We start from the raw sequence: 15,437 nt of genomic DNA, 5'->3' as shown, positions 1-15,437 counted from the left end.
AGAAATTTATTTGTCAATACCTCCCTAAGTTCCCTTTATTTACATGACGTCAATAATATTTGTAATTAATGCTTTTTATAACTTATTATATTGATAATTTTTCTCTTGAGCTACATGTAATCAGTTTACCATATAAGATAATAATATTTAGGAGTTGAATGTTTTTTCGTAATGGAGTATTCCTAACAATTTCAACGATATACCCCGTGTGCTATCTTTGAAAAATGTTCTAGGGAGAGCTTTTTTCAACCCTGCAATCGATTACTGCAAACTACATTAAAGAAAATCGTGACTTCAAAGGAGAACATTTCATTTCTTGTGAATCCGATTTGAAATGAATATACATCTTATATATTATGGCGAGTTCTGCTTATAAGAAAATATCACGAAAATGTACATTTAATGCGATTTGTTTTAATTCATCAATTTATATGAGACTTATATATAAACGTCAAATTTATATATAGTGTCCAATAAAACATAAAATTATAGACAATCGAATTTGTACTTTTGTATTTCGCTCCTGCGCCACGAAAATGCGAAGAAATGCACACAGATACGCAATATCACGAATTTTTATACATCGTATTCTTGGCGGCTTTTGCCGTTCTCGCGCTTTTAGAATGCCAACAAAAGCGTTCCCGAATTGTCGCCGAGTCGATAAATGCGAAATTACGACAATGTAATATGTTGTGGCATTGAAAAGGTAGATTAAAATGTGTCGCGTAGAAGAACAGCGTTTAGTTTTTTTGTTTTGGTCTTATCATGTCAATCATTTATGTGAAGTTTTAGAAGTGTTTTATCCTGAGTATATATGTTTAAGCTAGATTTATTTACCATTTCTACAATAATAAGCAAATCGGAATAAGCAATGTTCTATTGTTGACTTTCTGTACTCCCCTTGTATTCTGCAGAAGGACATCTGACTGATAAATAATACAGACAACCCAAACCGCTAACCGTAGACTTGTAATAACTTTTCATAAAAGGTAATATAACCAGTCAAAATATTCATAACAGAAAAATGAATTTAAATTTTACTTCATTATCATGGTAGTCTATAGATAATACGGACGTAATGTCGTGGTTGTTCAACACAAAGTAACGCTATAAACACGCTTTATTATTTAAAATAATGTCATATTCTATACTATCTTGTATTGTCTTCTTGTATTGTCTTATCCATCATCTTGTATTGCCTTCTTACCATGTTACATTGTCATTTTTCGATCTTGTATTGTCTTCTTGTATTTTTCCATGTATTGTCTTCTTGTTTTGTCCTCTGACCATGTTAAAAATTGTCATTTTTCGATCTTGTATTGTCTTCTTGTATTGTCTTCTAGGTCAGCTTGTATTGTCTTCGTGTATTATCTTGCTGTACCTTCTAGTTTTGTCTCTTGCATTGTCTTCTTGTATTGTATTGCTCTTGTATTGTCATTATCTTTTGTATTGTACTTTTGTTTTGTGTTCTCGATCTTCTTATATTGTCTTCTTGTATAATATTCTATACTTTCTTCTATTATTTCCTGTATTGTGTACTTGTCTTATATTCTTGTATAATCTTCTTTGTCTGTTGATTTGTCTGCCTATATCGTCATCTTGTATCGACTTCTGTAATACCATTTTGTATTGTTTTCATACGGTGGTTTTCATGTACATTGAATCATTATCGCCCGAACAAAAATCTTCTAAAACATTTTGACAAACCTTATCAGTTGGACCACCGAACATAATAAATTATAAACATAACAAACCTAAAGTAGATGTAACTGACATAATACGGGTGAGTTAAAATTATGCAGTTATATATATTTATATAACTTTATATATTTTGAAAACATAAAGAAGCATATATTTAACGCATGATACATGGATTATATTACAGCATTTTAAATTTTCAACTAGAATAATAAGAGATGAAAATATAGTAGTACAAAAACATATAAAACATTAGAATATAAACAACATAATATTTGAAACAACATCATATTTGAAGATAGTAATATTTAAAACAGCAACATACATAACAAAACGACCTTTGAAAAATTACTTCGGTTCCTATGCACTTATGTGTTCTTTTTTTCCGTCTACCAGAATAATAACAAAAAATAAGCAAATTTAATGTACAGAGATATTCCTCTAAGACCGCTTCTAGTCAAAACTTTGCTATGATCTTTTCATCAATATTCACACAGTTAAAAAATTCACGTTCACTTGCATATTTTTCATTTTGCAATAAAGCACTTAAAATGATAAAATAAATTCATTCATGCAGTTTTGAGATCAATTGAGCAGGTATCTTTAGAGAATAAAATGAGGTTAAATATAACATTATCTAGAGAACATCACATTTTGCAGATGTTATGATCCGCCATTATTATCGTAACGGAAAACACTTCCGCGTTTTAAAATATGATGAACACCACTAAATGATGCATGTGTATATGGTCAAAAGCATAACTGAGCTCTAAAGCAGCACGCCTCCAGATTCATGCTAATTTTCATGAACATTTTGAAAATGTATTTAAAAGTGTTATATAGTGAAATAACCAAACGGAAGCAAATTAAACATTATAAATGGCACTTACAACCCAAGTAAACTACTAAAAAGAGGACAAAAAATTGTAAAAATAGCCCTTACTGCGTTAGTAACGCAGTAGAAATATAGTTATAAATTCTGAAAAATCAGTCATTAATCGCAAAAAACATGTAAAATATTACTTGAATCTTGAATATGTTTACTTTTCCTAAAATCTACATAAAAGTACATTTTTCTCAAGTTTGATTTTATTGAAATATTTATGTTCATCTGGAGGCATGCAGCTACATTACATAATGAATTATAGCCCAAACTTTTTTTTAAAGGATAAAAATAATATAATTTTGAATATGTCATAAGGTATATGTATCTTTTGTGCGTGATCTCTTGGTACGTGGTTCTAGAAATCAATCAGCGGTTGTATGAAATGCTGCAAACTCCAAATGTTAAGCATTTTTCTTCGTTCATATTCTTATAATTTTACATCACTCTTTTTATGACATTGATCACGAGCAACTACTCTCTTAGGCAATGTACTTTAAAATTTTAGATTTATCCTTTCTTATTACATTATAATTATCTTATAATTAATAATTAATGACATTATATTAGGCCAGATTTTACCCAAAAAAGTAATTATTATCGAATGTGAACATATATTTTGTACTTCCAAACGAATATTCAGATAGAATAATTAAGCAACGCGTGGTGTTCAAATTTCCATTTTTTGCATGTATGTAACAAGTTCATATGTCACACTCATCATCTTCTGGGTTAGGTTTCTCTGACTCCATTTCTGAATAGCAGAGATAAACATTCTTGTTGTTCCTGCAACAAATGATTTGAAGAAGGATCGTAAAGGTCACCAACGCCATCAGTATCCCTCCTAACACAGCTAACACGGATCCAACCGGCGTTTGAACCCCACTCTCGATGTTGAAGTTCATCAAAAGAAACATAAACGCTGGATAGGAAACAAAACAGGCTGAAAAATAAAATAATAATAATGACAACGCTGATGATAATAATAATGATAATAATTACGATAATAATGATAATAATAACGAAGAAACTAATGATAATAACGATGATTATTATTAATCATGCCGCTTCTGTGCTACCACCACCACCAGTTACAATGACTGCTACTACTACTATAAATAATAATAATAACAGTTATAATCACAAAAATGAAGAAACGACGACATCAATAAAAAATAATGATAATTATAACAACAATAATTATAATAATAATTACAGCAATTATAATTGTTGTTTTTGTTGATGATAAAGATCAGTATAAGCGAGAACGTGTTAGTGTGTCCAGATAGTGGCTATGTGATTTAGCACCCCTGAATCTCACTGACCTGCTTATATCTATGTTTGCATCAAGTATACTAGCAGCAAGAAAATACGCACCACAAAGTGACTCTGTCAACAGGAGAAAAACCCATGCTTTTGTAGTCATGTTTACATCTATGGCCTTCTTGATATTTATGCGAATGGAGCGGAATTCCCGGAAACTACCAACAGCTATCAAAATCCCAAGTGTATACAGCACCTGAGCCCTTACAAACTCACCATAGCTGAAAACTGAATATTTATTCAATATTATAAAGAAAATCGATATAACATACATAAAAAATGGGTCAAAGATAGAAAAGGCCAGGTTTCATATGTATACAAAATATCATGAGGATGTGATGTAACACTGACCATTGATGTTGAAAATTTAACTGAGTCGGTAAACCGGAAGTGGATGAGCATCAGACCTGAAATGGAATCCCACAATATGGGACCACATGTCAATGCTGTGAACCACATATCAAGAGGCTGTGATAAGTAGTTACTGAGAATGTCCTACCAATGACCATTAATTATGTCGAAAATTTAACTAAGTTGGTAAACAGGAAGTTGATGAGCGACAGACCTGAAGTCGAATCCCACGGTATGGGACTAGACGTCAATGCTGTATGCAAAATATTAAGAGTCTGTGATAAGTAGTTGCTGAGAAAACTGTTACGAAAATTTCCTACTATTGACCATTAATGTCGAAAATTTAACTAAGTGGGTAAACAGGAAGTGGATGAGCGACAGACCTGAAATTTAATCCCACAGTATGGGACAACATGCCAATGCTGCATGCCAAATATCAAGAGGCTGTGATAAGTAGTTACTGAGAAAACTGTTACGAAATGTTTTTCCCCGCCTACCACCCATCCGACGCCCGCCGGCCCGCCCGATATTCACCATACTATAACCTGGGTTTGCAACTGTGCAACAAGGCCAATAACGTAGTCGATCACCATACTGATGATTCTATAAATAAAAAGAATCTCAACCCCGAAATTTATTTAAGAACTGTAAGAATATTCTGACCACTTTAACAGAGCTTTTGGAAAACAAGTTCTTTTTTTCTGATTATTAAACGTACCCTTGTAGACCATACTGGTTTACCTTTTAAATGAAAGACCTTGTTGTTGTAGCCAGACGTTTTATGAGCTTGATCAGGTATTCTTGAAATGAGGATAGTTTGAGAACTTGTTCTAAAAAAAAAGTTCTATGATTCCTTAAACATAGAAAATAGCCCTCCCCCCGCCCCCCCCCCAAAAAAAAAAAGAAAAACAAAAAAGAAAGAAGGAAAAACAAACAAAAACAACATTTTTATTGCATTTACGGTTAGAACAGAAAATAAGTGAGATTTCTTTTCAATTTTTTTTTCTGTTTAAAGATTAGTAAGCATAACGAGATTAATAAATCCAATATGTAATTCACAAATGTAGGATTCTCATTTATCACATAAACTTTATACATGTAGATACTAGTCATAAAATATGCCAACAGATAATAAGTTGTACTTCCGCCGTTAGTCCATGAATCATCATCACTAACACCATTTAGTTTGGCAATCAAAAATAAATGAACACAAACAAAATTTTTTTTTATAAAACAATATATTCGGTTTCAAAAAAAGCCAATTATGAAATGAGTAATTTATCAATGGTAATGATTTGGCTTTGCTTAATCTCGCGTAGTTGATCATTTTATAATTAAAATTTTGATATTATGTATTTTGCTAAGCTGCGTTGATAAGGCGATACGTTATAGAATCACATATCATGACGTCATCCGAAAACGTACATTGTGTAATATACCACAGAGAATAGTCTTGAAACACAAGTTTACGGGTTAAAGAAGTACCATATTCTTCTAGAACTGTCTGTCTCGTTTTTATAGTCAGCCAGCCCGGGGCAACAAAACCAACTATCAAAAATATTACACCGATCACGTGTGTCCAGTACAAGAATCCAGCGAAACTGTTAGCGCCTTCTTCGAGCAACTTTTTTCGAGATAGCATGGATGTTCTTTCAGCACTCTGCGTTCCAGCATCATCTCTTTCTGGGCCATATAGTGCATTCACAGGTTGCTCTGCCTGGGCATCTACATTTTCTGATTGGCCTGTGCTTATTAAGCCACTCTGAAATAAGATAAACACATCAATATATACGTCAAACATTGGAATTCAGTAAAGTTAGTGTACTTTCGTGCTTATTATGAAAGTCTACTTTGTGACACCTCACTGATTACAAGTTATGTTCAACAAAAGCCTTTGTCTTGTTCCCTGCCTAATATGCTTAAAACATTTAGATCGTGTAAGAAGTAACACTGAATTGGGCAAATTAATGGAGAAAACATACAGCATGGTAAGTTACCAGACAAATATACTTTGTTATAAAATGAATTAATGCATACAGCGGCTAGGACATACATTGTACATAACAAATATTTCTCTGTTTCTTTTTAAGGAAATTTGTGGGCATAAAGTGGATGCGGTCCGTGGGTCAGTGACAATGGGGATAATGATTGTCCAAGAATGGTTCGATGAAATAATAACATGGACACCGGCTGATCACGGTGGTATAACGTACATTTCTATGAAAAGTGAAGATGTCTGGACGTCGCCTTTAACTGTGGCAAATCCGTTCAAATTTATTTTGCTTGGTCAGTCTTGGATGCAAGTTGGATATCAGTACAACGGAAAAGCAAGGTATGCAGTTGGTGACATCATGGAGTTTTCTTGTTCTTTCTACATGAAGTACTGGCCTTTCGATAAGCAAATCTGTTCTATAAACTTCTTTCCGTATGGATACGCGTACAATGAAGTAACGTTCGCTATACCTGGAACGGTGATGAATACAGACTTTTATACGAAGAACGGCGAATGGTATTTAGAGAAGGATTCATTTACATTTTCAAAAGACAATGACGGTGGATCAACCACTGTGCGGTACACCTTCCGGATTTCACGACAGTCATTGTTTTATTTGCTAACGATTATTATTCCCATCAATGGGATAGGCGCCTTAACTTGCTTGGTTTTTCTTCTGCCGAGCGAGTCCAGTGAGCGCGTTACTTACTCGATCACCATTATGTTGTCACTTGCAGTATTTCTGACGGTCATTTCAGACGACTTGCCAAAGCATTCAGAGCCGATCCCTATCATGTGCGTATACATTCTATTTAACATGGTTGTATGCATCTGTGGTCTCATTATGGTCATTCTAAATTTAGCACTATACCACAGGAGTGAAACCACGCAAATATCGCGATTTTATAAATCACTAGTGAACATTTCATGTCGTCGGAATAATGTCGGTGATGAAAGCTTGGTGCATTCTTCCGATGATTTGATAAAGGCGATTAGTCGAGAGAAACAAGGTACTGCTAAACAGGATTTTAAAAAGAGCAAAACAAGATCTAGAAATACTAATGGGTGGGTTTCAAATGGTCCAGATGAGAACATAACGTGGAAGGAAGTAAGTCGGGCGATAGACAAGATATTATTCTATGTGTTAGTTATACTAACGTATGTTCCATCGTTAGTAATACTGGTTTATATAGCAGCGGACTCTGACTACAACACACAATGATTGTTCATTTGCAACGTTTTCTGCTCCTTTTGAATGACTTTTATTGATAATCGTCGAGTTATTGCAAATGAATGAATGCTGACACGGTTGTAATTAACTGTCATCTTCAGCAAATATTTACACACAGTGTTTGACGTGCTTAAGAAGTGGCTTGGATTATTGTCAAATATTAAACTAATATCACAATATATCTTTACCAAATGGCTAGCTCAACACCCGTGAACAAGTTACAAGTTGTACAGTTTGTTGCACCTTATACTTTGTCCGTCGTCGGAGTGATCTTGTATACTCCTCATAAACAGTTTTTTTCGTACATGCTCCGGTTTAGTTAACAATAATTATTATTGCCTGATACCTTATATAAATGTAATTTTTTATTTGTTGCTGTTTTCTGAAATTCTTAAAACGTCAACGTATGCGAACTCTTGACCGGTAAATAGTTTTGACTGTTTCCCTCGCGTGCTCTGACGTCATGGGGGATTCCCCCTTGAAGTGTCCATCGATCGTTTATAAATCAGACGTGACGTGACATAGCTAACATATTGTTAAATTGAGAGTTTAATTATCAACATATTTGCAAAACTATTTTCTTGTTCCTTTTTGTATTTTCTGATCGCAGATCAGGAAATTCAATGGTGACATTCAATCTCTGGCACAGCGCTTCACGACAAACCTTATAAGAAGTAGTTCTCAAAATAGCTTAAAGCTAGCGATGTCAAAGAAAGATATACTTTTTTTGTTACAAGTATCCAACAAATTACAACGCATTCAAAGTTTAAAAGTAACGCTGCCTTATAGAATTGTCATTAAATGCACAATCACAAATTACGCGGATGAATATCAATTTTTAGCGATGTCGATTACCGTAGACTTCAGAGCGCATTACACAAATAAATCTGACTGCCGAGTAGTGGAATATATACATGTCAAACTGTTTTGGCGAGAAGATTTTCGCTAAATTATTTAAATTAGTATTAAACAATTTTATTGTGAACATTTATTTATTAATATTTATTCAAGATGTTCGTTTATCATCCCCGTGGTGCGGGGGGAACGTGCTCGGTTCGGGTGTGAGAGGTCAGGGGTTTAAATCCCAGTCGAGGCATCTATTTTTTTATTCTTTTTTTAAGTGTCTTTTTAAGGAAATAGTTTTTTTTTATTCGCATGTATCAAACTCAAATTGTTATAGTAAAAATCTAAACGCAGTCGCTGCATCTCTGTGCCATGTAAGATGAATTATAGTATATAAAATACGCTTATTCAGGAAAATACATACATGTATACAGTACGAATTAGATTGCAACGGTCAGAAAATACCACATAGCTTAACCATCATCTTACCATGTTACATTGTCATTTTTCGATCTTGTACATGTATTGTCTTCTTGTATTTTTCCAGGTATTGTCTTCTTGTTTTGTCCTCTGACCATGTTAAAAATTGTAATTTTTCGATCTTGTATTGTCTTCTTGTATTGTCTTCTCGGTCAGCTTGTATTGTCTTCGTGTATTATCTTGCTGTACTTTCTAGTCTTGTCTCTTGCATTGTCTTCTTGTATTGTATTGCTCTTGTATTGTCATTATCTTTTGTATTGTACTTTTGTATTCTCGATTTTCTTATATTGTCTTCTTGTATAATATTCTGTACTTTCTTCTATTATTTCCTGTATTGTCTACTTGTCTTATATTCTTGTATGATCTTCTTTGTCTGTTGATTTGTCTGCCTGTATCGTCATCTTGTATAAACTTCTGTAATACCATTTAATATTGTTTTCATACGGTGGTTTTCATGTACATTGTATCATCATCGCTCGAACGAAAATCTTCTAAAACATTTTGACAAACCTAATTAGTTGGACCACCGAACATAATAAATTTTAAGCATAACAAACCTAAAGTAGATGTAACTGACATAATACGGACGAGTTAAAATTATGCAGTTATATATTTATATAACTTTATATATTTTGAAAACATAAAGAAGCATATATTAAACGCATGATACATGGATTATATGACAGCATTTCAAATTTTCAAGTAGAATAATAAGAGATGAAAATATAGTAGTACAAAAACATATAAAATAATAAGAATATAAAAAGCATAATATTTGAAACAACATCATATTTGAAGATAATAATATTTAAAACAGCAACATACATAACAAAACGACCTTTGTAAAATTACTTCGGTTCCTATGTTCTTTTCTCCGTTCTCCGTCTACCAGAATAATAACAAAAAATAAGCAAATTTAATGTACAGAGACATTCCTCTAAGACCGCTTCTAGTCAAAACTTTGCTATGATCTTTTCATCAATACTCACACAGTTAAAAAATTCACGTTCACTTGCATATTTTTCATTTTGCAATAAAGCACTTAAAATGATAAAATAAATTCATTCATGCAGTTTTGAGATCAATTTAGTGAATAAAATGAGGTTAAATATAACATTATCTAGAGAACATCACATTTTGCAGATGTTATGATCCGCCATTATTATCGTAACAGAAAACACTTCCGCGTTTTAAAATATGATGAACACCACTAAATGATGCATGTGTATATGGTCACAAGCATAACTGAGCTCGAAAGCAGCACGACTCCAGATTCATGCTAATTTTCATGAACATTTTGAAAATGTATTTAAAAGTGTTATATAGTGAAATAACCAAACGGAAGCAAATTAACATTATAAATGGCACTTACAACCCAAGTAAACTACTAAAAAGAGGACAAAATATGTAAAAATAGCCCTTACTGCGTTAGTAACGCAGTAGAAATATAGTTATAAATTCTGAAAAATCAGTCATTAATCGCAAAAAAACATGTAAAATATTACTTGAATCTTGAATATGTTTACTTTTCCTAAAATCTACATAAAAGTACATTTTTCTCAAGTTTGATTTTATTGAAATATACATCTGGAGGCATGCAGCTACATTACATAATGAATTATAGCCCAAACTTTTTTTTAAAGGATAAAAATAATATAATTTTGAATATGTCATAAGGTATATGTATCTTTTGTGCGTGATCTCTTGGTACGTGATTCTAGAAATCAATCAGCGGTTGTAGGAAATGCTGCAAACTCCAAATGTTAAGCATTTTTCTTCGTTCATATTCTTATAATTTTACATCACTCTTTTTATGACATTGATCACGAGCAACTACTCTCTTAGGCAATGTACTTTAAAATTTTAGATTTATCCTTTCTTATTACATTATATCTTATAATTAATAATTAGTGACATTATAGTAGTCCAGATTTTACCCAAAAAGTATTTATTATCGAATGTGAACATATATTTTGTACTTGCAAACGAATATTCAGATAGAATAATTAAGCAACGCGTGGTGTTCAAATTTCCATTTTTTGCATGGAGTTCACGCGATGTATGTAACAAGTTCATATGTCACACTCATCATCTTCTGGGTTAGGTTTCTCTGACTCCATTTCTGAATAGCAGAGATAAACATTCTTGTTGTTCCTGCAACAAATAATTTGAAGAAGGATCGTAAAAGTCACCAACGCCATCATTATACCTCCTAACACAGCTAACACGGATCCAACCGGCGTTTGAACCCCACTCTCGATGTTGAAGTTCATCAAAAGAAACATAAACGCTGGATAGGAAACAAAACAGGCTGAAAATAAGATAATACTAATAATAATAACAATAATAATAATAATAATAATAATAATAATAATAAAAATAATAATAATTATAAAAATAATAATAATAATAATAATGATAATAATAATAAAATAATAATAATAATAATGATAACGATGATGATAATATTAATGATAATAATTACGAGAATAATGATAATAATAACGAAGAAACTAATGATAATAACGATGATTATTATTAATTATGCTACTTCTGTGCTACCAACACCACTACTACTATTACTGCTACTACTTCTACTATTAATAATAATAATAACGGTGATAATAATTACAACAATGAAGAAACGATGACATCAATAAAAATAATGATAATTATAACAATAATTATAATTGTTGTTTTTGTTGATGATAAAGATAAGTATAAGCGAGAACGTGTTAGTGCGTGACTGTATGTAAGTGATGTCCAGAAAGTGGCTATGTGATTTAGCACCCCTGAATGCATGATCTCACTGACCTGCTTATATCTATGTTTGCATCAAGTATAATAGCAGCAAGAAAATACGCACCACAAAGTGACTCTGTCAACAGGAGAAAAACCCATGCTTTTGTAGTCATGTTCACATCTTGGGCCTTCTTAATATTTATGCGAAAGGAGCGGAATTCCCGGAAACTACCAACAGCTATCAAAATCCCTAGTGTATACAGCACCTGAGCCCTTACAAACTCACCATAGCTGAAAACTGAATATTTATTCAATATTATAAAGAAAATCGATATAACATACATAAAAAATGGGTCAAAGATAGAAAAGGCCAGGTTTCATATGTATACAAAATATCATGAGGATGTGATGATACACTGACCATTGATGTTGAAAATTTAACTGAGTCGGTAAACCGGAAGTGGATGAGCATCAGACCTGAAATGGAATCCCACAATATGGGACCACATGTCAATGCTGTGAACCACATATCAAGAGGCTGTGATAAGTAGTTACTGAGAATGTCCTACCAATGACCATTAATTATGTCGAAAATTTAACTAAGTTGGTAAACAGGAAGTTGATGAGCGACAGACCTGAAGTCGAATCCCACGGTATGGGACTAGACGTCAATGCTGTATGCAAAATATTAAGAGTCTGTGATACGTAGTTGCTGAGAAAACTGTTACGAAAATTTCCTACTATTGACCATTAATGTCGAAAATTTAACTAAGTGGGTAAACAGGAAGTGGATGAGCGACAGACCTGAAATTTAATCCCACAGTATGGGACAACATGCCAATGCTGCATGCCAAATATCAAGAGGCTGTGATAAGTAGTTACTGAGAAAACTGTTACGAAATGTTTTTCCCCGCTTACCACCCATCCGACGCCCACCGGCCCGCCCGATATTCACCATACTATAACCTGGGTTTGCACCTGTGCAACAAGGCCAAAAAAGTAGTCGATCACCATACTGATGATTCTATAAATAAAAAGAATCTCAACCCCGAAATTTATTTAAGAACTGTAAGAATATTCTGACCACTTTAACAGAGCTTTTGGAAAACAAGTTCTTTTTTTCTGATTATTAAACGTACCCTTGTAGACCATACTGGTTTACCTTTTAAATGAAAGACCTTGTTGTTGTAGCCAGACGTTTCATGAGCTTGATCAGGTATTCTTGAAATGAGGATAGTTTGAGAACTTGTTCTAAAAAAAAAGTTCTATGATTCCTTAAACATAGAAAATAGCCCAAACAAAAACAACATTTTTATTGCATTTACAGTTAGAACAGAAAATAAGTGAGATTTCTTTTCAATTTTTTTTTCTGTTTAAAGATTAGTCATAACGAGATTAATAAATTCAATATGTAATTCACAAATGTAGGATTCTCATTTATCACATAAACTTTATACATGTAGATACTAGTCATAAAATATGCCAACAGATAATAAGTTGTACTTCCGCCGTTAGTCCATGAATCATCATCACTAACACCATTTAGTTTGGCAATCAAAAATAAATGAACACAAACAAGATTTTTTTTATAAAACAATATAATCGGTTTCAATAAAAGCCAATTATGAAATGAGTAATTTATCAATGGTAATGATTTGGCTTTGCTTAATCTCGCGTAGTTGATCATTTTATAATTAAAATTTTGATATTATGTATTTTGCTAAGCAAGTAACTAGGATGAATCAGAAATCTAAACAGCAAAATTGATCATTAAATATTACCTAAACCAGCACCAGAATATACCATGAAACTTTCAGTTTCATATTCATTGATCCGCAGTTTATGGCACGAGCCGCAGGTTCCCCTCAAAGCTGCGTTGATAAGGCGGTACGTTATAGAATCACATATCATGACGTCATCCGAAAACGTACATTGTGTAATATACCACAGAGAATAGTCTTGAAACACAAGTTTACTGGTTAAAGAAGTACCATATTCTTCTAGAACTGTCTGTCTTGTTTTTATAGTCAGCCAGCCCGGGGCAACAAAACCAACTATCAAAAATATTACACCGATCACGTGTGTCCAGTACAAGAATCCAGCGAAACTGTTAGCGCCTTCTTCGAGCAACTTTTTTCGAGATTGCATCGATGTTCTTTCAGCACTCTGCGTCCCAGCATCATCTCTTTCTGGGTCATATAGTGCATTCACAGGTTGCTCTGCCTGGGCATCTACATTTTCTGATTGGCCTGTGCTTATTAAGCCACTCTGAAATAAGATAAACACATCAATATATCAGTCAAACATTGGAATTCAGTAAAGTTAGTGTACTTTTGTGCTTATTATGAAAGTCTACTTTGTGACACCTCACTGATTACAAGTTATGTTCAACAAAAGCCTTTGTCTTGTTCCCTGCCTAATTTGCTTGAAATATTTTAGATCGTGTAAGAAGTAACGCTGAATTGGGCAAAGTTATGGAGAAAACATACAGCATGGTAAGTTACCAGACAAAAATACTTTGTTATAAAATGAATTAATGCATACAGCGGCTAGGACATACATTGTACATAACAAATATTTCTCTGTTTCTTTTTTAAGGAAATTCGTGGGAATAATGACCTAGCTATCGTTTTAAAGGCGAATTTTGTTTTCCATCGATATTAATTGACACAATAAGTATAATAACGCAGAAAATATAATTGTGAAATATTATCAAGGATAACTAGCGTTCTTTCTGTGCTTCATTCACGAAATTCACACCTACTCATGCATCAAACTGGAATCATTTATATCACTTTTATACTTTCTATAGATGGCCACTAAGGATAATTCCTGTACTATTTTGGACAAGTGGTTTAGGAGATGTTGTTTTGACAACGTTAAACGACGAACGCCGGACACACTGCCATAATTAAAGCTCACCTCTGAGCACCTTATGTAAGCTAAAATGTTCACATATAACTAATGTGCATTAAAAACTAAAATATAGTCGACTGTTAGCTCCATGAAAATCTAAGAAACTTCTTACTCTTTTTATAAAATCTCTAAAAACTTCGTATAACTTGAACTCAGCGGGAAATGTATCTAAAATACACACATTACACGGTTAGCTGTATTTGCATGATTATTCTGCGATTGTACGAAAATATTTTCCAATATTAAAATTAAGCATATTTCCCACACATATGCTCACCTTATTGTGAATCATATACTGGATTTAAATTGACAAAACTGAAACACTTACCTGTTCCATGTTCACTTTATTACCATTTTTTAAATCCATTCATATGCCAGGATGATATTTGTTACACTATATGTCGTTATCCTTAAAATATCATAAGTAAAGTATAGACGCAATATGCAAGGCTTATCAAATCAATATCATCACTGAAGGGAAGGAATTCATTTTACATAGCTCTAAATGTCTTACCAATAACGTTCCCTTTATTGTACAGTTGCACACTTGAAATGTAACTTAAACATATTTTGTCTTAGTGAAGCACGATTGTTACTTCTTTGAATATGTCATACCACACTATTTTTCACTAATAGTCCGTTATAAGGTCGCAACTTTTCGGCCCTTTCCGAATTATCCTGAATACAATAGTATGGATCTAGGCTACGCTTCAAATATTAATAAACACATTTACAAGAAATAATAATTAAATGGTGGGATCCGTTTGCAAAATAAAAGTGTAAAATTAACATAAATTAAATAAGTCAATAGATTTAAAAGTAAACAGTAATTATTTTTAAACTTATTATTAGATTTGTTGAACTCAAAAGTACAATGTTTACCGGTTGACGATATTTCGGATTTGGTGAAAATTGTACGTCAATGGGCATTCTTAAGGCAGACATATTTTTCAATCATAATTTTACCGAAATAGACC

The 15,437-nt window shown here is 32.8% G+C and overlaps 1 protein-coding gene across 4 annotated transcripts; it reads right to left on the bottom strand.

Annotated features, from left to right (window-relative positions):
• Window positions 1–3,276: 3,276 nt before the first annotated feature.
• LOC132757797 (uncharacterized) lies at window positions 3,277–15,004 on the bottom strand. 4 transcript variants are annotated; one of them, XM_060749190.1, is made up of 4 exons: window positions 14,789–15,004; window positions 13,326–13,812; window positions 3,907–4,132; window positions 3,277–3,524 (listed from the first exon to the last, which is right to left on the bottom strand). In XM_060749190.1, exons 1-4 carry the CDS (start codon window positions 14,825–14,827, stop codon window positions 3,314–3,316), a joined length of 963 nt encoding a protein of 320 aa, XP_060605173.1. In that variant the 5' UTR covers window positions 14,828–15,004; the 3' UTR covers window positions 3,277–3,313. The 4 variants fall into 4 exon arrangements, with proteins under 4 accessions (XP_060605173.1, XP_060605175.1, XP_060605171.1 ...); XM_060749192.1 differs by having other exon boundaries at window positions 3,959–4,132; window positions 14,789–14,999; XM_060749188.1 differs by lacking the exons at window positions 3,277–3,524; window positions 3,907–4,132 and adding exons at window positions 9,669–11,113; window positions 11,617–11,842 and having other exon boundaries at window positions 14,789–14,976.
• Between the last annotated feature and the right edge of the window lie 433 nt (window positions 15,005–15,437).

This window comes from Ruditapes philippinarum, unplaced genomic scaffold (genome assembly GCF_026571515.1).
Source record: "Ruditapes philippinarum isolate M1 unplaced genomic scaffold, ASM2657151v2 ctg1097_1_1_1_1, whole genome shotgun sequence".
NCBI classification, from domain to species: Eukaryota; Metazoa; Mollusca; class Bivalvia; order Venerida; family Veneridae; genus Ruditapes; species Ruditapes philippinarum.
The sequence above is the reverse complement of the archived record's forward strand: the minus strand, read 5'-3'. Positions and strand labels throughout refer to the sequence as shown.